We start from the raw sequence: 23,193 nt of genomic DNA, 5'->3' as shown, positions 1-23,193 counted from the left end.
ACAAAACCGGCAAGTTGTAGTTTACAGGAGGTTCCTGTGTTAAAGGCCGATTCCTCCTGACTGGAGCCTGAATGAAAACTGGCCGATGTGAGCCGCTCACACACGAATCCTATCTGGGTTAATGTTTGTCGATATGAAAATTTTTCTTTGACAGAATAAGCAACGCAGCATTGGCTGTTTGAAATGGTGTATAGAATTTCTTTAAATTGATCAATACAATGTCAACAAACATGTTAACAAAGGACCACCTATGTACACATGTTTATTTTCTTGATTCAAATTCTAATAAGTTTATGGTTAAATTGTAAAATATCAAGATTCTATTACATTTCTTTGAATTAAGGTGTTTGATTTTAGGAACTGGGGGATAAATTGATATTGGGAATTTTTTTACTCTCTAATATTGGCATCTGTCAGACTCTCTTCCTCACATTGTGAATTATCAAAGACGTTTTTCCTTCTCTTCAAAATACTGTTTCTTGAATTCTGTGTTTTAGATTAGAATTGAGTTTAAGGAGTAACAGATTTTAGTGGTGACAGCAAAACCACAACTTTTTGTTTTTAGATAATGTAGAAAAATATACTAGTTTATGTGTGCATAGGCTAACTCTCTCCTGTTCACACCTAGTTCACTGCATGAATGAAAATAAGCACATTTCCGAATATGTTGGTCCTTTGCCTGTGTTGTGAGGACCAGGTGGAGACTCACTCTATGTAATGAGACTCTCCTGGATCACTGAAGGCCTGCTCCCAGTGATCAGGCATCACAGCTCGGACCCTGGCCCCGCTTCTGCTGATGATGATCCCGTTCACGATGGGACTGCCCTCCCCGCCGCTGCTGGATGCACGGGGTCGCCCGGGGGAGCGGTGGCTGGGTCGGACGCTGCTGCTCAAACCTGCAGAGCCCCCTGCGATGATAGTGAGAAGAAGAAACATTCGAAAATTAATAAATAAAACGGTGGCACATTATCGAACAGATGCAGGAGGCAAGAAGGTTTTCTTCTGCAATGGGTCGTGACCCGATGCTGGAAATTCCATTGGGGGTTGTCAGAGAAAAGACCTGAGGTCAGCATCTCAGCCGGCTTTGTCCTCCCTGCGAGGAGGCACAGTGTGTGACCGTGCATGCCGTACGAGTAGAGTTGGAGAAATAAGCATATTTTCTGCCCGGCTGTCCTTGTAGCTGTCCTTCAGCCTTGAGCTCTATGGATCTGAGATCCGTCCGACACAACGCAGGGCGTCCCGAGTCCCGCTGCACACGACAACCGCCACCCACACACACACAGCAACACTTTAGAAAATGACTCAGCAGAGGTCAGGGTGTTGGGCGGCTCGCTCCCACTCCATCCCGGCTGCCTGCTGCCCTACCTGCCTGTTTGGAGCACGTCCCTAACTGTCTGGATCTCTGCCCGCCTGCATTTCTCACCTCCCACTCATCCTCCTCTCTCCTCTCTCCTCTCTCTATCTCCTGCACCACCCTGGCTCCGTGCCTCCACCTTCTCTACCTCCGCCACCACAGCTCTGTGTCCCTGCCTCGCTCTCGTACCCCAGTCATCTGATCTCAGACACACTGTGCAACTCTTCTGCTCCAGTGTTTTTGTCACCATCACTTTATCAACATAGTAATTCATAAATGTCATAACACAAAAGTAACTGAGAAGATTTATTAAAGAACTGCACTTAAGTACAATTTCATGGTATTTGTAACTTGAGTATTTCCACTTTAAGCTACATTATTCTTCTATTCACACATTTCAAAGACAAAAGTTGTCACTTTTGCAGATTATATTTTAGAATATCTTTACTTTAATATAAAATCCTATCTTAATAAAATAAATACATTATTTACCATTCATGTCTTTGTGTTCAATTACGTAAATAATCTTGTCACAAAGTTTACCCTCTAAAATTCTGAGATGGTTTGATTTAAATAAAAACAGGTCAAATCTATAAATATCTATTTATTGATCTGGTAAATATTAATATATTAATTTAAATATAACAGAAATGTCCTCTAAATACAAATTAATGAAGCAGAACTTCATTTTTTCTTCTTTTCAAACTGACTCTTGACGTCAAGTGGAGACCCACTATATAAATCAGGCAAAACCGCCTCCACAGCAAAGTACTGTTCATACATCAGTGCATCAATATTAACAACCTAATATATATTTTAGTGAAGCACCTTACTTTTGGCATGAAGTGCATTTGGCTGTTTTATCAGCAAAAACACAATTCTGACTAAAGGCCCGCACTTTTTTTATGGATTTTATTTCTTCTTGAATAAAGTGATGAATACTTCTTCCACCACTAGTGAATAAAACGCCTTTTAAACCATCTCTTTTACATAAATAACCATATCTGGTACAATGACTCATCCGTCACATCAAAAATTCTAATTATTTGTATTTTCTCTCATTATCATGGAGAAAAAGTTTCTCTCACAACCCAGTGTTGACTCTTCCACTATGAGAACAGCTTCCTGATTTAATTCACAAACACTTTCTACATCTTTATCACAGGATTTCCTCTGTCCCCCCCCCACCTCCTCGCCTGCTCTACCCGCTCCACCTCCGGGCTGCCTGACCTTCCTTTGGAGGTGATTCAGCAATCGATGAGGCCACAGACCCGCTGAGAGTTCAGAGCATACTAATCGGGCTAATGATTGATTAATTTGGGTATCAGAGAGCAGGGCTATAGATACAGGCACAATGTAGCATTTAGCTGCTGGCTGCTGTACAGGCTTTATCATGTAGAATTTATGTAGAAATCCTCGTATAATATATATCTATTGTATTTCCACCATTAAAAGCAACTACTACTAGGTTGGGCTTTAGATTTACATACATGCCTTTGCCCTCTCATACAAACTTGGCGTTAGAGACACTTGCCGGACAGGCCCGAGTCGTCCTCGCTGTTTTCACCCTCCTCCCCAGCCTTCTCCAGGTTGCTGAGCGATTTGCTGCGTGTGCGGAACTTTCTGAGCAGGTTGCGGTGTTCCTGGTAGGTGATGGGGGGGCTGTCCGAGCTGATGTGGACGGGCCGAGGTGTCCCGTAATAATTCCCTGGGACAGAAGGACGGGAGAAAACCCAGTTTGAACGTGTTAAAATGGAAAATGAAATACACTGAAGTGTTTATTTGGTCAAAATCTAAATAGGTGAAAATGCTCTGCGGTCCCTGTGGTCCTGAGTTGAACAAAGGATTGTATATTCAAATATTCAGTAGCAGAGCACATACTACATGTATGTATGTGCATTATGTTTCCCCTGAGATCGCCCACTGCATATGTTCTATGTTCTGCTCCACGAAATGAAATTACCTCCACCCCTCCCGTTTGGCTCATGGAGATCCGAATGGGTTGAGGGGGAAACATTAGATTAGTGAACTCGGCAACAAGGTCACCAGCCGTCACCATTTACTGCAGCTTCTGCAGGCTGCTGCACGCACTGCGCTGCTGCTGCTCGCCACTGCTTTGATGTGGTGATGTGTCTGTCAATGTCACACGTGAGGCCAGGGAGGATGACATTTATTGCTCCCATTAAACTCTTATAAATTATGGATGCTAATGTATGGAGGCTTTTTAATCAGCGGCAGGACTCTGACCCGTGCGGGAGGGGAGGAGCCTGCTGGATGCGAGGTAAGCAACACCTGAAGGCATTAATATGCCAGACCGCACACGAGACTTCACCACCGACTGTCCTCATGTTATCAATAATGTAAACCTCATTTATCACAACACAAAAACTTTTAAATCTTTAATTGGCAGTGAACACAATGAGCATATGAATAAGAAGCGTTCTTGAAAAGGGGCTGTTTGACATTTCAGGAAACATAATTACTCATTTTACTTCCTACTTAAACTACATGAGAATATGAATACGCCTGTCATGCCTGTGTGGTTCATATGAAGCTACAAGCAGCACAGTGTTAGCTTAGCTTAGCATTAAGGCAGGAATAAAGGGGAAACAGCTCGTCTGGCTCGGCCCAAAAGGTAAAAAAAAAAGCTGTTTCCAGTCTTTATGATATGCGGAGCCAACTGCCCGACGGCTGTCGCATCAAATTTACTGCTGGATATGAGAGCGAGATATGAGATATCTTCTTTAAAGCTCTCCTCAAATGTCAGACTATTTTTTTTAGATATACAGCATAAATATTTACCTGGCAATATCAGTTATATGAACTGATAACAACTTGCAAAGGTGATAATATCTTATTTTTACCACATCCAGGGAGGTTATGTATTTATTCCTGTCTATTTGGCTGCTTGTTGGTTTGTTTGTTTGTTTGTTAGCAGGATTAAACTATAACAACTGCACAGATTACCATGAAAGTTGGTAGAATGATGCATTATGGGTCAAGGAAGAACTCATTAAATAAAAGTTTGGTGCAGATCTGGATCAGGTGATGGATCCAGACCTTTTTCATCACTTTCATTGCACGTTGGGCATTTTCAACATTTTAATTATGAATAGTTGAATTATTCATGGGTCTTGATGAAACAAACCTATTAAGAGAGCTGATATCTATGAGTGTGTGAAATTGGGTGCAGCTTGATTGAACGTTATTGCGATTTTTAGCTTTGATCCTCTGATTTTTGTCAATAATTTACATTGATGTATGTTTATATATCTTTCCAGTATTCACTTTAATAATAATAAGTATTATGATTAAAAGCACGAGGATAATTACCCAATCTACACTGCATGATGAATCACAATATACTTTAACTAAGAGGTTTCCAAGTGTTCACCTTTAAACTTCCCGCTCTCAAGCAGCGCTCCTGACTCCTCCAGGGAGAAGAACTCCTCGATGGAGACAAAGTTGTAGTCGACCCCTGAGATTTCTCCGTCTCTGGGACGCCTGGTTGTACCTGAGAGACGGAGACAACAGGAAATATGATGTTATACATCAGAGCCACGTGGGGAGAAAAACGGCTCGCTCCTTTATGGATGACATGTTAATTAATCAAAGCCTGTTCCTCACATCGGGAGTTTTCAATCTGAGTCACTGTGGTTAAACAAAACAGCGACTCAGCATCTATAAATAGTCCAAGCATTAGTTTGACAAATGATACGGAGACAGTCCAGTAAGATGCAACACTAACGGCTCCGAGGCAGTTGTATTTATCATCGTAAATAATCTCAAGAAGAAAAAACTAATAGAGGTTGAGCATAAATTGATAATATCAATTATCAAGTGACCACTTTGATTACATCATCTCGCTCCTGATGTAACATCCGTCCCAGGTCGACACAGCGTCCACCTACAAACCAAAATGTGCTCTTTGGTCTAAAGTGCATAATAATGACAGCAGGCCTTCACCAAGGCCTCTTCCTTATGAAAAGATCACTAAGAACAGAATTAAACATTTATGAGGCACCGTGAAAGTCTTTAAATCTTTCTATCGCCGGTGCAAAGATGAATCACTCGGATGATCAATGGTCTGTCATCGTAATTGATTCACATTGACCTTGGCCTGGGAGAGAGAGCGAGAGAGAGCGAGAGAGAGAGAGAGAGAGAGAGAGAGAGAGAGAGAGAGAGCGAGAGAGAGAGAGAGAGAGAGAGAGAGAGAGAGAGAGAGAGCAGTGAGTCCCAATCACAGCAGGAAAAGCGTCCCACATTATCACAGGACGGAGCTAAGTCCCTGTGTTTGCTGTATTTTCACCCAGGATTTACAGACGGAATCATTACATGCATGTCCAGGCCTGTAGTGTGAAACATATCACGTTTGGCTTGTGAAACTGAACTACAAGGCGCCTGTTCTGACCTTGAGACGAGTAATTCCTTTCCCAAACAGACGAGACAAAAAAAAAAGGAAATCATAGCAAAGCCCAAACTAAGGACGAATCTCCGTCCTTCTCCTGGAGGAGCACATGTGATGTCAGTGTGGGGCGACAGGAAGGAGTCACACCCAGCTACCCTATAAAACCCATGATTAATGCACTGCTGTCCTGGGAGCTGCTCTCCCAGCCACAATGACACATGCAGGACTGCACAGAGCACGCACTCACACACACACATACATGTCGACACGCAGACACAAAGGACTGGACACACACAAACATTAAAGAGCATCAGGCATCTCCATTCGCTTGACCTCTTCTCTCTGCAGCAGTGTGTTTACTTTACAGTACGTGTCCCGACCATTTCGTGCCAGCAGTAGTAAAGCTATTTTTGTTGAGCTAAATCCTTTTTTTGTTAGAATGTGTCCACACGCTCTGACTGCTGAGCATCACAAAAGCAAAAAAAAGCAGCATTCGTGGCTTTAGGCGACAAATGCATTTACAGAAACAACACTGGCTTCACTAGTGATTAAACTGTGGATTCTTTTGATGAATGAATTGTGTCTTTGAGATTTCAGGAACTAGTAAGATCATCACAGTTTTAAATCTGATTGGATGAGCAACAGTCAAAAAAACAAGGATATTCAGTTTACCATCAAAGGAGAAAACCAACAAAGATTCAGAATTATAAAACACTGCAGTTTGGAGATTTTTCCATAAAAGTGATTAAAAAAAAAACGAGAAAATCAATAATCAAAATAGTTGCTGACTAATCTCCTGTTCTTAGACTAATTGATCAATCAACCCATCAATCAGCTGCTGATCCTGTATCAGCCTTTTTCTGAGTTAGTGCTTTGCCGCACCAACGTAACGCTTGCATCCCTGGCATCAAAAGAAATTCCAAAAGTTAACTGTTCACAACTGCCAAGATTGTGCTGGCACCCAGATAAAGGAATATATAGAGGTCCTTGTGTCTAATTAAAGATCTGATATCAAATCTCATCTGAATGTGTGTGTGTAGTTCTTCTCCTCCCCTCAGGACACACAGCGTCTCTCCAGCTGATACGGGGCGAGGCAGGGATTCATTATCTATGCTCGCTCCTCCGAGATATATATGACATGTCAGCGGGGGGGGACAGGATGGATTATTGACATCTTCTTCTTCGCCCGCCCCGTCCCTGTAGGCGCCGCACACTGATCCCCCCTGGGACTGGGGTGAGATACGGATTGAAGAGGTAATTACACAGACCTCTGTATCAACACTCAGAGAGGAGCTGTCTGTCAAAGATCGCTGCGCACAAATAACTGACAATGAGTCGTACGGTTGAAAAGGCCACAGACGGTCCGCCTGACAACGCCGCAGCGGGCGCATTAGAATGACTAAATGATGATGTTTCTTATCTCTGGTTCACTCTGAAGACAATTAGAAAAAGTCTTTTGTGGCGGGGATGGGGGCAGACGGAGACGGAGCTTTGAAACCATGACATTGGCTCTGAATTATCCAAGGGCACATGTACGAGCGGCTGCTGCAATTATACAAATGTGGATGGGAGAGTTCAGGAGGGTAATGTGATGTCTGCAAACCCTGCACACGGAGCAGCGTACCAATGAAAAGAGGAAAGAGGCAAATTTTCTTAAGCATGATATAGAAAAGCAGTATCAAAGGAGTCCACACACGTCTACCTGCTCTACACTACACAGTAAACATCCTGAGTATGAACACACAGAGCCATGAGACTGCAGTGAGCCCCTCCTCCACTTTGGCACTGACAGACATTTGCTTTTAATTGAATTCCCCCTCCTTCTAGATTATTGATACGCTGGTCTGCATTTACTTAATTCTGTCATTCATTTCCATTTTTATGCACTGGCCTCCTGACTGAGCCTTTGTAATGATATTTCTTGCATCAGTGCCAGCTCCAACATCAGAGAACATTGTCTCATCAAAAGGATTTAGGGATTGAGATACTCTCTAAATAGCGCAGCGGTGCTAAGCCACGGTTTCAGAGGAAGAAATAGCATCTAGATGAAAAAAATTGAAATCAAAAAAAGCCTTGTCACACTATTTTTGCCTCGTTGCAGTGGAAAGGTTCTAAAGACGTGAGCTAAACGCTTCATGGGATTCTGGGGCTAATAAATCTACATTATGTGATTCAGACGTTTTAATATGAACAAACAAACATACGAGGAAGAGTCTCCTGAACCAGGAGGAACATACATGGTCCTGAAGGGGGCCACGATGAGCCACTGATGAGGAACACCTCAGTTTAAGTTCCTGCCACACAGCTGCCTCCATGCTGGGAAAACAACAACAGGACGGAAATTTCGGCATCTTTAATATCTACAAGTGCTTCTGAAATTAGATGAGATGGTTTCCCGAGCCGTGTCGGGATCAGGGCAGCATGCGTGTGCTGCTGTCAGCACGAGAACAACGGCATCTTACTGTGGGATCTCCTGCAGATCAGGGGATTACACACAGGGGGGCTGAGCCTGACTTGTTGTCACTCTTACTACAAGGAGCACTCGGAGATGGGAAGTTGGCAAAAGTCTAACAGCGACCACTGGGGAAGGCTGGACTTCATTTTGTACTATAATGTTTTTGTTTATAGATATAAAGTGCATGCTGTGTCTATAAAACAATCTCTTCTCTGACCAAACCTCAAATAGCTGGTTCATCGGAGCTTCTGTGTGATATGATCCACCCTACTCTGATTAGAAAATGGCTAAAAGCACAGTTTATTTGGGCAATTCACTCTGCGAGCAGCTGCTCGGACATGTAACAGGATGCGCGCGCATGCATGGCTAAGTAATGAGAAAGCTTAATAAGAGTACGTGCAATTACACCGGGCTATAATGTGAATATGGATGCAGACAGTTTTATCTTCCTCTCGCCATCCTGTGAGGTTTGACCTGTGCCGTGTTCTGTCAACGAGTGCGCTGCGTGGCGTGGTGGCAGGCTGTCCCACATGACCTACTTCCTGGACTAAAAGAGAGATTAGCAACAACTCCACACAGTCACAGCAAGGTTAAGACTGCAGACACACTAGGGGGTCCGTCTCCTCCGTATAACCACCTGAAGACGAAGAAAACCCCACAGACACAAAGCAGACATGGACGTTACATTGCTAGACACACAGTCGTCCTACTCAGAACACCCTACTCTCCATATCCTCGACCCGTTTGCAGTGACGTCATATCATAGAGGATTAAGATAGCAACAGATGCACTACAACTAGCTGCCTTTGGCTGCCATGGTGCCTGCTTTTATACAAGCACATCAATGCCTGCATTGACTTCAGGCCTCTTTCTCAGGGGGTCATACAAAAACTGTGCAGATAAAACAGAACCTGTCAAACGGAGCAACTCTCAGATGTACTGCTGTCTCACCACCACGCAAACAAAGTAATAGCCTGGAGCTGCTTGCATACATTGACACAAGAACGTGTGGGAAACAGTTCTGCGCGCTTAAAGTCCAATTAACACCAGGATATTCACATGGCAGCAACTGTGCAATGTGTTATCATAGAATTAATGAGGTCAGTAACATGCACAGGAGTTCTGTACAGGAGACTGGAAGACTGTGAACCAGTAGAAGATCAGACAAGATATACAAAGTCAAGGTCAAATACAGTGAACTAAAAGGCAAGAGGTGAAGCACAAATTAAAAAGAGGACTCACAAGGTACAGCGCGGAGGTAGAGGTTCTCTCGGATGACCTGCTGAAGTTGGCTGTCCACTGATCCGGGTGTGAAGCACTTACTCAGATACAACCTGAGATCCTTGCACAATGTGGAGCCTGAGGGAAGGGCAAAGAAACAGGTATGGCATGGAGAGGAGGAGGCAGAGACACACACACACACACACACACACATAAAGACATCAGCTCTGGACGCATAAACAGTCTGATGATTATGTTCACTCTTAGATTCGTTTGCAGCCTGTCAAACAGAGACTGGAATTTATTCAAAGTAATAAAATGTGCTCCCACCAAGCTCGATTTAACACGGTCGCTTTACAACCTCAGACTTTTCACATTCACACCTTCTGATCTTTCCATACCACGTAACGCACTGTAGATCCCGGATTTAAATGTGTTTACGCTGCCATCTCATGCATATATAACGACCTGCGGAGGTTGATTGCTCCAGACAAAAAAAGCAGGTGGGAGGCGGTCACCAGGGGGAGGCAGAGCTGATCACCGCGGCTCAGTTTCCTCTCTCTGATCTCTTAATATCATTTCAAGTGCTTTACGGCCTCTGATGACAGGCCACTTGCTGTTATGGATGGGCTAGATGCATCTCCAGCTTGTCAGTCTGACAGACGACCACTCTGCCGGTGCTCCCCCCCCCCCGCAGGCTGCCGCCCAGGAGTCTGCGCCCCTGCCACCCCCTCTTCCCCCACCGTCTGTTACAGTGGTTCTGGCCACAAGAACCGTTGCCGTGTCGTCACAGCGGCATAACTTTATTAGCGCAGGCAGTCAACTGGACTTACGTATGACTGGCCACATATGGCCGCTGCTTGTAAAGGGAAATGAATCTCGCCCAGCTGCCATTTTGGAGACGTAATGGGCTTTTGTTCATCTTGTTATGAAACAGCTGCTATTTTCCAGTCTATTGAAGAGCAAAATTCAGACCTGAACATCCGCTGTCTGAAACTGGATGAGCCGACGATACCTCGTGCACACATATCACTTACAAGGCTCCATACAGTGTCAAGGTTAACACCGATACGGAGAAGATGTACTCGTGGAATTCAGTCAGAAACCACTAAAAGGAAAATACAAATGTGTGAACGTGTGATTGGTAGGATATCACGACTCTTTGGTGTTGTCCACAGAGCACCAGCATTAGAGCTAAACCCGTTAACCTGCGTCCTGCCTCTGGGGAACCCGCAGCCTAGTGTCCAGTATGTGAGTGCAGGAGCACAGTGAGGTGTAGTATTAGTGGATGTAAGAGGAGGTGTGGTACAGCAGCTCTGCGGATCACCTCATCCATCACTGTCTACCCTGTATGCGGTCAACCTGCGCAGGGAGGGCCAGGCGGACTTCAGAAATGATAATGGATCTACCAGCAGAAGAGGAACCAGGAGCAAAGGTCCCCATTTACACCCCCGTGGCCAAATCAGCTATCAATCTGGCAGGTAAGGCCATCGGGAGCCGCAGTCTGGTGACACTCCGGTGACATATTGCTCCGTTCAGAACCAACAAAGACATCCGTTTCCCCAGCCCCCTGTTCTGAACATCAAGGCCCCTTACGGGTGACAGACAACTGCATCGCCATACTCTTGTCATGTGTCATCAGCAATTTTGACCCCCCGCCCACTTATTGACCGATGGCTTTGACACACTCAGACTAATTGACGGGTGCAAATCAGCATCGGAATGCTACAGGCTGCAGATTTGGCTTGTGAGAGTCAGAGAAGGGTTACCGAGCTAGATTATCATGGATGACAGCTTGAGCGCCGGCGTAACAGATTGTTTGGGTGTAGCTTGATGAAGCGAGTGCAGTGGTGTGCAACATAAACAGCAACACGTTAAACTGTCGGCAGGGTTACGGAGGGAATGAAAGATTAGATACATTATCATGGATGATTCGTTATTCATAAGTGCCATTAGCATAAGAAAAGCACGCATACGTTTAAGACAGGGTCTTGTCTGTGTGATGATTATTTTCACATCCACCAAAACAATGAGCTGCTGATTCATAGAGAGGTGAGTTGTTGTGCTGAGTCCTACCTGGTGACACAGTTTTGATGCGGACAGGATGGGGGCAGGAGTTGAGAACACCGCGGACATCTCCTAATGTCATCCCTAGCACAGGTGTTCCCCCAATCTCTAGGATGATATCCCCCACTGTGAGTCCGCCCCCCGGAGCTGACGTGACAAAGGGAAACTCTCCATAGTCGGCTCCTCCACCAACGGCAACCCCGAGATCCCCCGACGAGCCCAGCAAGGGGACAAAGCTGTCCTGCACTCTGGAACGCCAGTGCAGCCTCTTCACTGCTGTCTTAGACATGGCAAATGAGCTGCAGAGGAAAAAGAAACAAGATTGGATGGTGAGCAGAAGGTGAGCCAGTAGAATAAAGAAAAAAGGGGCAGCTAGGGAAAGATCCTGTGACTTCAGCTAGAAGGTCGTTTTTGTTATCTAACCTTTGCCAGCTGTCGACGTCTGAGGTCTGGGGAGGTGCAGGGTTTCACACCAGAATGCATACAAGTCATGAATAATTCCAGCTTCGTAGGTGGGGATATTTTCTCTGACACCACGGAAGTTTGAACGTCAGGAATGGCTCAACATGGCACTGAGCCTTTGTTTTATGCAAACATACTACAGCGCAGAACATGACTGAGAATTTCCCTCGTGCACATTTCACTTGCTGCAGGCTGACGTCATGTTTACATGTAAACACACAATGAGGAGATAGTGCACATGCCACCACATCTTCGGTCACATGGGAAAATCCAGTTTGCGTTCGATAAAGGTAGCAGGTCAATGAAGGCACACACATTCTGACAGGCAGACAACGAACCTGTGGCTCCAGTTGAACACCAGACTCATTTCTGTATCTGCAGAGATGCATGATGCTTTCACAGGAATATAGATTGTCATAGATTGTTCTAGACAATGAGTAATTGCCTTGTTTGTCAGCACATTGTACTCCTCTAGACAGATTCCCCTATTGTCTGTTAGACACAGTAGGATTTTTTTGTAAACAATAAGGTGAGAAGCCTTGAGGCAAAGCTGTTCTGAAAATAAAGTTTCACTGCAGCGTGCTTCCTGGTGAGCAGCTGTGTGTGTGGGATGAGGATGTGGCTGACACTCTTGAGACGTCCGTGATGTGACAGCTGTGAGGTCTGGAGAGAGCGGTCAATGTTGCTGTGACAGTATCACAGCAGTGCTATCACCTTCACACACAGGACAACAGAGACACAGAGGACAGAGCAAACAGAATCACGCTGACAAACACAAAGTGCAAACAATATGATGGAGAAATCTCATTACTGGAGAAATTGTTACAAGACTTTGGGAACCACGCATATTTGTTTTCTTGTGGAGCGTAAGATGAGTAGATTGACTCCGCTCTTTTGACCTGTCAGCTCAAGGAAATGATTAGCTTAGCTTAGCATAAACACTTAAAACCGGGGGGGAATAGCTAGCCTGGCCCTGCAGATGGGCCGGGGCTAGTAGTTTACCCTGTTTTCAGTGTAAACTTCCGCTGTTAATAGGGTTTTCTTTGGTAGTTTTTCCTTACTCTTGTTGAGGGTTAAGAACAGAGGATGTCACACCTTGTTAAGCCCTATGAGACAAATTGTAATTTGTGAATATGGGCTATACAAATAAAATTTGATTGATTAAGAAGGTTTTGGGTTATTACTTGTTTTCTTGTGGAGCATAATAGATACCACTTTCATATGTCTGCGCTATACAAGGCACAAGGCTCTTATTTTGAAACATGAAACAGTAGTGAAGGAGCTCGCGAGAAGCCGTGATTTGCTGAATCACGTGAGAAGAGATGGCTCCATTTTTTGCGGGCTGACATAACAGTGGTTTAGTCTTCTCATTAGCTTTCAACAAAAAATAATCACATATCACAAAAAGTCAAAGTATTGCCCTTCACTTACTTTGGAACACCAATGCTAACTTGGTAAAAACAATGTTCTGGCACGAAAACACTCCATTGTAGTCAGGAGATTAGCAATTACAAATCACTTCAACAGGTCGCAATCCTCTTAAGTGACAGCGTGGCTGCGTCAACCCTCTGAAGGGAGGGGAGAGGTTTCACTGTCCAGCTCTGGCAGGGACGCCCTGGATCCTTGGGCCCGGCAGACCTAATGAGACTGTGTGAGAAGGACAGGATAGAAGTAATCCTCTCCAATTGACTGGTCATCCGACTGGCAGATCTGACAATGCTCTTCCTCTTCTATCCTCTCTCCTACATGCCCGACTAAAAGAGGGGGTCTCTGGAGGTTTTTTTTTAACAGAAATTGACAAATGAAGAAGAGGAAAGCAGGGAGTTGACAGATTAAAAGATGAAAAGAGAAATATGGTGACAATACTGACAGACAGATAGATCGAGCGTGTTGTTCTGCAATGCTCAGATTAAAGGGAGAGGAGAGAAAAGGGGGATTGCACCGATAGAGATACCATCACACAGCCTGTGGTTGGCAGAGGAATAGGACTTGAGCTCAGGTGACATGAGTCAGAGCTTGGGAAACGGTCGAGTTGGTTGCCACAACATTGAGAATCCCAAAACACACAACTTGCACCTCAGTCGGGGTTGCAGCTGGGGAGAAAGCCAATGGCTGTCACTGCTGTTCCAGAGCATTTGAGGATAATGTTTTAACACGAAATTATGCTTATCATTTCATCCTCATCTAACAGAGCCCCCAGTCACTCTCCCTCTTCCCTGCTGTGAAACCTTCTGCAGCCACATTGTCGACCTGCTTCCCCGAAGCCGGCCAGCCGTCCGTCTGTCCACCCACACAGAAAACGCTGTGATGCAACGTGCATTAAGTGTGTCGTGAGACGGGAATGAAAACAAAAGCATAAACTTTCTCCATCCAATCATTCAAAACATATTCCCATGCGCATCAATCCGAGATCTTAATTCTATAAGCTGTTAGTCTCTTCCTGCTTTATCTAAGATTTCTCAGCAGGACTGATTAAAATGCTAAAAATAAAACAACCAATATATGTCTGAGGGTATTATCCTATCACGTTGGGCCCACACAGTCGAGATTGTGTGTTTACATTATGCGCATGGAGTGTGTTGCAGTTGCCTTGACCTCGTGCATCTGACTGGGGTTTAATGAGCCCCGGCCTGTCAAGTCCACTGAAGCCTGGACTCGTCCCGCTGCAGACACACGCTTCGCCCTGACGCTGCTTCGCTCTCGCTCTGCTGCTGGTGTTGATGTTTCAAACTGGTCCTGCACACTCATCTTACTGTGTCCATTAAAAACAGAGCGCTGCGTTGCCACTTCGGCCCGGGGGAGGAAGGTGTGCGACATTATCTCGTCACATTGGACAACCAAGTCTATTTAAAAAAAGTAAATTGACATCTAAAGAAGGTAAATCTGCTTCGAGACCAATTAAGCTTCCGTTCTGCCGTTCTTTACTTCACACTGACAACACGTGCCAGTAAATTGATGAGAAGGTGTGATGGTGACCTTTTTCACAAACCCACAATGTTTCAGGTTTAAACAGGACTGAGTCTACAGCCATGTTCGCAGCTCTGCAGCTCTTTAATACCAGTGTCAGCATGCTAACATGCTCACAATGCTAACATACACAAGAGATGTATAGCAGGTACAATTATTATGTCCATAGTCATCTCTGACAAGGAGGTTATGTTTTCACCCCGCTCCGTGAATTTGTTGGTTTGTATGTTTGTTTGTTTTTAAGCAAGATTACACTCAAACTACTGGACGGATTACCAGGGAACTTGGAGGGAGGTGGTTTGGGTCAGGAAAGAACAAATTTAATTTAGCTTTGGATCCAGGATTTTCCCCCTTTGTGAGATATTTGTTGTTGTTTGGCATTTTGGGGAATTTCTCCAGAAATAATCCAGAGATGTTTGTGAAACAAAACAGGCATGTGTGGCGTGATAATATCTATGAACACATGACATTTGGTGTAATGATTCTAATATTCTGAATCTAAATATATAGTTTTAAGTGGGTGATCTTTGTTAAACAATATTCCTTTCAACTGTATCAGGGATATGTTGCCTGCATTAAGTGTGAGCAGTTTGCAGAACCTTTCTGTGTACATGGTATATTTATTTGATATCAATATGCAAAATGGTAAAACCAATCAGCCTTGGCCTCCTAGTTCAGTGTGTTTGTGTGCCAACATTTGCTAATTATTAATAAAATGAGAAGCTGAGGCTGATGGGAATATTTTAGTTAATAAGTTATTTAAGTCAAAGTTATTAAATGGACATTAGTTATTAAATGTTTGTACCAAATGACACTGCAATCTATTGACTAGCTGTTTCAGGGTATTTCACTAACAACAATGGATTGATGGGTTAGGACATTTCATGACAATCCATCTGATAGTTATTGAGCAATTTCCATGCAGAGCAAAGTTGTGGACTGACACTAACACGAGAAACAATATATACGACTCCAGATGAACGACAGTATCACACAGAGAGGAGGACACGATATACGGATTCAAGGATATCTAACCCTATAAAAAGAATGCTCTATTGAGATTTCTGACCTTCGGGTCAGGAAAGAGCTGACAGACACAGATCCTGTTTCACTGACTTCCTCTGCACCAGCAACCTGCTCGGGATCTTTAAGGCTTGCAACCCTGGTCCCCCAGTGTAATTTCAAACCACAGCAATCTGTCACTGGTAAAAACACACATCCTCTCTCGACTTGGAGGCTATTCTTAGAGGTCATTTCTTCATTTGCACACTACATCTGTTTAATCAGAAAGCATAAAGCATATGCTCAGGGCTATTATGTCTCGGTTTATAGTACGAACAGCTGCGCCACAATGTGTTTCCTGTTTGAAATATGCCTTTTTTCCACTACAGAGAATTAAACTGTAATTTAAGTCTTATCTCAACAAACTTCACATCCAATTTCTGCTCTGTAATAAAACCGTATAGTGCAGTAGTGCTAAAGCTAAAATTTCAGGTCCTGTGCAATTAAATTCTTCACAGTGATTGGTCAAAAAAAGCTGAGGCCATTTTACTCCTGGCAGCTTATAGTCATGAGCGAAATATCTTCATTACCGGGCAAATTAGCTAAGCCGTTATTTCAGGTTGGATCTCCAGGGCACTAATTTATTAAAGTTACACAGATGAGCTTTGCCATCAAGCTCAATAATTCAAAGTCAACTCGAAGCAACGAATCAAGGACAAGAGGGAATAGCACTTGACATTGGGCTGGAGAGCGTCTTGAAAGACCTTCAGGAAAAATGGTGTAAGCAAAACACATCAATTAGGACGAGTGAATAATTGAATTGCTCTGCGGAAAGTGGCTCTGGAAAGGCAAAGAAAAGAACAAGTTGTCTTGACAGATTTACGCAGTGGGCTGAAGACCGCAGTGCACATATTTCCATTCGAAACAGCAATTAATAAGAAATTCATCGACAAAACAAGTGTTCGCCTGGGACTCGAAACGTGTTGGCAGCTTTTAACGCCTCGTCCTCCCGTATCAATAACATGGGCGAGAGCAGTGAGTGTCAGCCTGCGTGATTCTCCCCATGTTCCTGATGTCTATCGAGATGCCGGCCCTCATCCCCATCAAAGCCAGTCTCTCAGTTGGAGGATCACTCCCTGACATAATCGGCTTTGACTACGGCGGAGTTAGTCAAACTTCTGCAAAGACACAGAAACTTTTAACACAATCAGCTTTTGCCGTGAGATCTAATCTAACTGTGATACTCTCAGCTCTGATTGTGTGCTTGTAAATGATCGTGCCACTGAGCAGCGTCTCTGCACTACACGAGCAGCCGAGTAGTTCTGCCTTATAAAAGCTTCTGTTGGTTTGAATCGGCGGAGCCACGTTCGCTCTGTGGATCTGTTTCCGCTCTAAATGAGGCCGACAATAATGAAATTAGCCCATTCAAGCTCAGGCAGAATGCTCGATGAATTTATGCAAAGTTTATTTGGTATTTTTATGCATGCTCAGTTACTGCACGTCATACTGCTGGATGCACAGAAGCAGCACATTTGGTCAACTCCAAGAGAGCATCATCAATACACAGTGGCTGAATTAAAGAGCTGAAACAGTTCCAAATACTTTCTGCTTCAAATTCCTCAAATGTGACGACGTGCTCCTGACTTTACATCCCTGTGAACTGCTCAATTGAATATTGAGGTGGTGGCCCTATGGCCAAACAAGCAGTTTCAAGATGTGTCAGCTCATAGAACGTGAGGTGTTTTTCACAATTCTTATCTTTTGCTAAGATTATTTAATGCTGATTAAAAAAAAATATAAATCTTAGAAACAGCAGTAAACAATACCAAGAAATTGTACATTTTAAATCTAATATTTTAAACTCATCGTTGCATAATCACTGGTGAAACTTTAAGCAGCACACATCATTTGATAGGAAAGTATCACACTGGGCTGCAAATAATTATTATTTTCATTATCACTGAGTATGATGCATCTATTAATCATCAGCCCATATATTATGCTGATAACAAGATGGCATCTTTAAAATATGAGGTCTTCATTTGTCGTTTTCTGTCCGCCCAACAGTCCAAAAGCCAAATATGTTAAATTGACTCTAAGAAAAAGAACCAACATATTCCCACCAAAATTACATAATGAAACTTAGACTTGGTCTAAGTTGCTCCTCTAGTTACAAAGATGATGAAAACTAACCCTGAGGCTGAACTCATCACCTCGAACACTGAGCTCCTCTCTTCACCAGAACCTGCAGTGAAGCACTTTGCTCCTAATCTCGCTGCATCTTCCCATGGGTGGAGTTGGAGTTTAGCCAAGTAAGGCATCTTAAATAACCAGTGACCTTAAATTCAACTGAGCCAATGGGCTGGTGGAGTGGCAGACAGACGCAAAAAAGGCACAAGAGCTTTCTCTCCAGCTCCGACTTCTCCGTCTTGTCTGATGTCTGTGCCCTGACCTCTCCCCCCCGCACGGTTACACCAAACCGTGAGAGCGACAGGGGGGGGGTGGACCAAAGCTTCCTGATGCTCACTCACTTTCAAATCTAGGGCACGGGAGTGATCATCACAAACCAGACAAACAGCGGCAGATTTAAAAAAAATAAAAGATTAAATGCTTGTGGTTTTGAAAAAAAGAAAAAAAAGAAGCATAAACATGCACGGAAAACATTTCCCTCCCTTAGAAACTCAATAAAAAAAAAATCAATACATGGAAAAGCTGCTAAGAATATATGGAATGAAAAGCACATTCGCATTCTCCGCACGCCATCGGTAAATCCAAAATCTATTCCATTGTGTGATTTTATTAAAGCGGCTCATGTTGCGACTGCATGCGGACGGACTTAATGTAAGATTACATCGGTGTTGGGCATTGGAGTGACACACACACACACACTCACACACACACACACACTCTCACCTGAGAGGATAACACTGGCTCAGTGACGTCCCCCACTCAAAAAGGTCAAGGCAGGGGGCGTGTTGTGTTGTGTACACTCCGCTCCTGTGCGGACGACCACTGTGACAACAGGTCCTCTGACTCAATCTGCCACGATGCATTACACCCCTCGCTGCGATCAGAGATGAGCTCTCATCAGGACGAGAGCGCAGTTTAATTAAACAGAGCAGATCAGCTCCTCAACAATGGTGGCGGGTACAGGGCAGAGAAATGAGAAAAGCAGGGGGAGAAATTAGGGAAATTAAAAGTGGATGATACAGAAAGTAGAGCCGGTGCCAGCCTCGAAGGAAATTGGAGGGGGGGAAAAAAGTGGAATCAGCACAGAGGAGGCTGCAGTAACCTAATGAAAGAACGGTGGAAATCATAATAACAAAATGAATTATTCATAAGAAAGGGGAGGGGAGGTTCAATTCACTATAATGAACATTTTTGTGAGGTCAACGTTTAGTAACCTAAGCAGGCCTTCAAGTCTGTGAGCGAGTGTGTGTGTGTGTGTGTGTGTGTGTGTGTGTGTGTGTGTGTGTAAGAGAGATACTGCTGATTCAGTAGGGCTGGGTGAAGGTGACCCTCCGCTGCTCCTACTGCCTGTCTCACCACCTGATATTGATCCCGGTTGTCCACCTCAGATCTGACTCAAGGATACATGGATTCATTGCCTTTTTGACATTTCAAATATGGCACTGTGTAAATCGTATATCCCCACACATTGTTATTGATTGGCTATTGATTTTCCACCTAGGCCCGAGTCTAACCACTTAACAGCGGCTTATCCCGTCCAAATTAAATCTCAGAGTAAAAAAACTAGGAAGGGGCGCGAGGGTCCCGGCGTGTGCATGACATGGCGTTTGTTGTTGTCGAAATTTTATATCAGACTGCACGTGAACTGTTGAGAACTAAGAATAGAGCCGGCTACAACTGCAGAATCCAAATGCAGGGGCTGGGAGCAAAGGTTTGGAGCACAGATGGGAGAGTGTTCCTGCGTAGCCCTGCCCTGTCAAGGGTAAACACACATCACAGGGCCCACACACACATGCACACTTTGTTTTCACCACACCTTAACACAGCAGCATGAATATGCATGATGCTGAAGGACACAGGAGGTACATAATTAGACAATCAGCAAATCCCCGCTGACGTGAGCTACTACGACAGAGGAGAAATGCACCTCACTTCCTCCTCCTGTCTTGTTAACGGTGACAGCGGAGTCATGTTAGTTGCTTCGACATGCATTTCCACTTACTGGCTGCTCAAACTTGGACTGAGAAGGAGGAGTGTGAGGAGCAGAGCAGGAGGAGAACATGTGTGGACAGTCCAACGCCACACGTCTCTTCTTCTCGTCCAGCCAATGAATGACACGTAATAACAGCGTAACCTTGACTGCACCACAAACCCAAAGCAATGCACAGCGTTGTGTCAGGGTCGCACATCCATCACTTCCAAACAAGCTGCCTGTATCAAGCAGGGACACACCCATAAACAAACAGCAACAACACACACACATGCACACACTCACACACAGAGCCGCGGGGCACACGTGCACGGTCCTGCACACATGCATGCACACACACCTGGCTTTGAACTACACAGAGTACATTCTGCAAGTCAGTGGGTTTCTTCTGGCTAAATGGGCACAGGTGCAGCGAACATGGTTTTCAGATGACACCTCTCGAGGCAATTTACAGAGCAGCAGATTGGTAAAGTGACGGAAAAAAGAAAATCACAGATTTACAAAAGGGTGTAAGCAAACTTTTCACACACACACACACACACAATCACACACCTGCTGTTGAAGAAGGTAAACTTCATCTGTCATAATGACACTTATCCCCAAGATCTGCCAGCATCATCACAATATTCTTCACACAGCGTGGGACTGGTTTACATGCACACACACACTCTCTCTCTCTGTCTTATCACTCTCTTACACACACACACACACACACACACACACACACACACACACACACACACACACACACACACACACACACACACATACTTGGGTTACACAAAACAGAATCTCACATTTCTCATATTTGGGGATGATACTGACCTGCCTTGTCGCTGACACACACACATTCTCTTCAAGCAGGTCAGCCTTTCAAAGAGGATCCGTTTGAACGCGTCTATATACATTGACCCGACTGAGGTGACAAATAAACAAGCCTGTAGTTAAATAATCACGAGTTGTGTGAATGTGGAAAAGAATTGAATTAGACGGTATCCCAAAGAAAGTCAGGGAGGATGCGCACGGCTGACGGGATATTTGGACTCTCAGTGATGCTCTGAGAGCTGTGGTGATCTTGTAGAGAGGGAGAGAGAGAGAGAGAGGGAGAGGAGAGAGAGGGGGAACACACACACAGACAGAGACACACACTCACACACACACACACACACAAATCTGACAGCGCGTATGAATGTAGCAGCTGCTGCACTGCTGTGGGCAATGCAACACAAACAGAGGAGGAGGATGGATCCATGTCACAAGTGAATGATCCGGAGGAACTTGTGCAGAACAAAAAGGCAAAAGTCCTGCACTTTGATTCTGCCCATGAAGAAAATGTCTTACCGTCATGCTCTCTCTCTCTCTCTCTCTCTCTCTCTCTCTCTCTCTCTCTCTCTCTCTCTCTCCTCGTCAGATCCGACTGGTCCTCGTGCAGTAGACGGAGCAGGTTAATTACTGGCAGATGCATGATGCGGTGGTTCCATCATAACAGCTGATATAAGGAGAGAGAAGCGTCGGAGTCAGTGCTGCGCTCTGGGGCTGAGGTGTCATTGAACTGCAGCCGCGGTGCTTCCCGGGCGCAGAGCCGCGGATCAGATTAGAGCCTCTGGTCTGTCCAGCAGGTGGAAGAGAGAAAAAAAACCCAAAGTGTGGTTATATGGGTTAATGTTGCTCCACGTAAAAATGCACTTAAGCGCCCAGGAAACAATGATTAAAGACCAGAGAGGCGGTTTAACCTGAGAAGTTAAGAGGCAGCAGAGGGGAGGGAATAAGAAGAGTTAAAAGTATCCGCCCCTTCCACCTGCAGCAGCACTTTTCCTTCAGGAGGCAGCATCACATTCAAACTGTCTCTTTTTACACTTCATGTGCACAGATCCACTTACAGCAAGGTCACAGAGGCAGATATTGATGTTGTGATGCTTCCAGTTTGGTTTAGATCAAACTTTTATGGGAAAACGTGTTCCAGCTACACCTGTTCACATGGCTATGGTGGCTCTGAGGGTCAAAACACAAGGAGATTTGCAGGAAACACACCCACAATATGGAAAACACAACATTAAAAAAACACTTTATAAAACATAGAGATGTTTTACACAATTGTCTTTACAGAAAACTAAACTTTTTTTTTTTTTTTCTCCTTTAATGTGGTTGTGTTTTTCTAATTGTTGTTGTGTTATCTGCAAATGTCATTTAGCGTTGACCCTCAGGGACGTTATACATACCAGTGAGGACACACCAATGATATTAATGATAATAATAATAATGATAGTAATAATAATAATGACAGAAGAGGGAGAAAGGAATTCTGGTAGTTGTGGTTTTCTTTCCCTGCTTTTGACTCACTCCCTGGATCACGAAAGACTACAACTCCCGTCATGAGTCAGGAATTAAAGCTACAATGACCTGATAGCAGAGTGTGGATTATAGATATTTAATAAACATAATTGTATTCTAATGAACAGTGAACAGACCAAACGGGTTAAATATACGAATAACCGGTTTAAGTAAATATTAATAAACTGTTTACAGATATTTACACCTAAATGGAAATTATCGTTGATATTAATCTGTGAACTAAAATGTTTTGATTTCTCTTGTCATAATAGGTATTGTAAGGTGATTGATTTATTACAGCTAATATTATCAAATTGTTATAATTTTACATGTATTGGTGAATATATTACACAAAAAGTTTTACAATTTATTTTGAGGCGTTTTGCACAATTTCATTCGCCTACTCTTTAAAAAACTGTTTATGAAAATGTATTATTATTATTAATAATATCCCTCCTTTTAAAAAAACAGTATTAGTAGAAATACTTTTAAAAGAGTAGATGAATGAAATCGTGCAAGATTCCTGAAAATAAAATAATAAAAAGTTAAGTCGAATATAATCACCAATACATTTTATACAATTATTACAAATCTATAATATTAGCTGTCAATCACCTTACAATACATTATGAATAGGAAATTCAAAACACTTTAGTTCACAGATTATTATCAATGACATGCATATCATTTCCATGTATGTGTAAATATCTGTCAACATTTTTTTAAATACTTCTTAACTAGTATTT

General features: G+C 43.7%; 1 protein-coding gene across 2 annotated transcripts in view; it reads right to left on the bottom strand.

Annotated features, from left to right (window-relative positions):
- Positions 1–21,147, bottom strand: part of LOC118111674 (membrane-associated guanylate kinase, WW and PDZ domain-containing protein 1) — a 36,075-nt gene extending 14,928 nt beyond the window's left edge. The window contains exons 1-6 of one of the 2 annotated variants that reach the window (XM_035160481.2): positions 20,942–21,147; positions 11,515–11,804; positions 9,460–9,576; positions 4,749–4,868; positions 2,889–3,062; positions 710–908 (exon numbers count right to left, since the gene is read on the bottom strand). In XM_035160481.2, coding sequence (XP_035016372.2) covers positions 710–908; positions 2,889–3,062; positions 4,749–4,868; positions 9,460–9,576; positions 11,515–11,804; positions 20,942–21,024 — 983 coding nt within the window. In that variant the 5' untranslated portion in view covers positions 21,025–21,147. Of the gene's footprint in view, positions 1–709; positions 1,712–2,888; positions 3,063–4,748; positions 4,869–9,459; positions 9,577–11,514; positions 11,805–20,941 lie in introns of those variants that run through there. The other variant, XM_047340085.1, reaches the window with a different exon arrangement.
- Between the last annotated feature and the right edge of the window lie 2,046 nt (positions 21,148–23,193).

Source organism: Hippoglossus stenolepis, chromosome 6 (genome assembly GCF_022539355.2).
Source record: "Hippoglossus stenolepis isolate QCI-W04-F060 chromosome 6, HSTE1.2, whole genome shotgun sequence".
Classification (NCBI taxonomy): domain Eukaryota; kingdom Metazoa; phylum Chordata; class Actinopteri; order Pleuronectiformes; family Pleuronectidae; genus Hippoglossus; species Hippoglossus stenolepis.
Note: the sequence above shows the minus strand (reverse complement) of the source record. Positions and strands in the feature narration are given on the sequence as shown.